This window comes from Marmota marmota, unplaced genomic scaffold, assembly GCF_001458135.2.
Source record: "Marmota marmota marmota unplaced genomic scaffold, marMar, whole genome shotgun sequence".
NCBI classification, from domain to species: Eukaryota; Metazoa; Chordata; class Mammalia; order Rodentia; family Sciuridae; genus Marmota; species Marmota marmota.
In genome coordinates this window covers 35511888-35512692 of record NW_026000005.1, presented here as the reverse complement: position 1 = coordinate 35512692, position 805 = coordinate 35511888, and the positions used below count along the sequence as shown (strand labels likewise).

General features: G+C 63.2%; 1 protein-coding gene across 2 annotated transcripts in view; it reads right to left on the bottom strand.

Annotated features, from left to right (window-relative positions):
* Arpc2 (actin related protein 2/3 complex subunit 2) overlaps positions 1-476 on the bottom strand; it is a 31153-nt gene extending 30677 nt beyond the window's left edge. The window contains exons 1-2 of one of the 2 annotated variants that reach the window (XM_015481365.2): positions 326-476; positions 29-110 (exon numbers count right to left, since the gene is read on the bottom strand). In XM_015481365.2, coding sequence (XP_015336851.1) covers positions 29-102 — 74 coding nt within the window. In that variant the 5' untranslated portion in view covers positions 103-110; positions 326-476. The other variant, XM_015481366.2, reaches the window with a different exon arrangement.
* Between the last annotated feature and the right edge of the window lie 329 nt (positions 477-805).

Sequence of the window (805 nt, the reverse complement as noted above, 5' to 3'; positions counted from 1 at the left end):
GCCACCCCCGGCCCCGGCGCGCGCTCACCCAGCAGCCGCGTTCTCGAACTTGAGCGCGAGCGTCTCCTCGATGATGCGGTTGTTCACCTCCAGCAAGATCATGGCGGCGGCTGCCCCGGGCAGGGGAAGGAGAAACAAGGGCGGGTGAGGGTGGGCAAGAGAGGGAAAGACTGAGGGAGCGGCCCTGCTGCCCCCTGAGGAGGGGGGCTGGGTGGGGTAGGAGGTTGAGGAGAAGGGGAGAGGGACCGGGGTGGGGAGAAGGGGAAGACGCACAAATTGGCCCGCACACTCACTGACTGTGGAGATACCCAGTCACCTGACCGACCTGGCCCCAGAAGCCTGAACCCGCCTGCCGAGCCGCCGCCGCCACCGCTGCAGCCTCACCGACAAGCCCGGTCCCCGCCCAGCCCCCGGCTCTAGCCGGCCACTTCCGCTCTCACACCCACTTCCGCTCACCGCCCAAACGCGCGGCCCCGCGGCGCCATTTCCGCTTCGATTCCAGCACGCGCACGCAGGCACGTAAGGGGCGTGTTTGGAAAGGTCGTGCTTGCGCGTGTGTGATGCTACCACTCTGCCTCTCCTTTCCTAAAGAACCGCCTCTCATCCAAATCTTTACTAGTGTTTTCTCCACCGAGCTGGTGTTTCCCTAAGGTTGCTTCACCAGCCAGCTGCTTCTTTCTGCTTGTCCCTGAGACCCAACTCCACCTTCCGGTTCTGTCATTTCAGAGGCCCTTCAAGAAGCGCGCCCTTATCTCTCAGTGGGATTCTTTGCTTCTAGTTTGTAGGGGATGCCCCTTCCTCATCC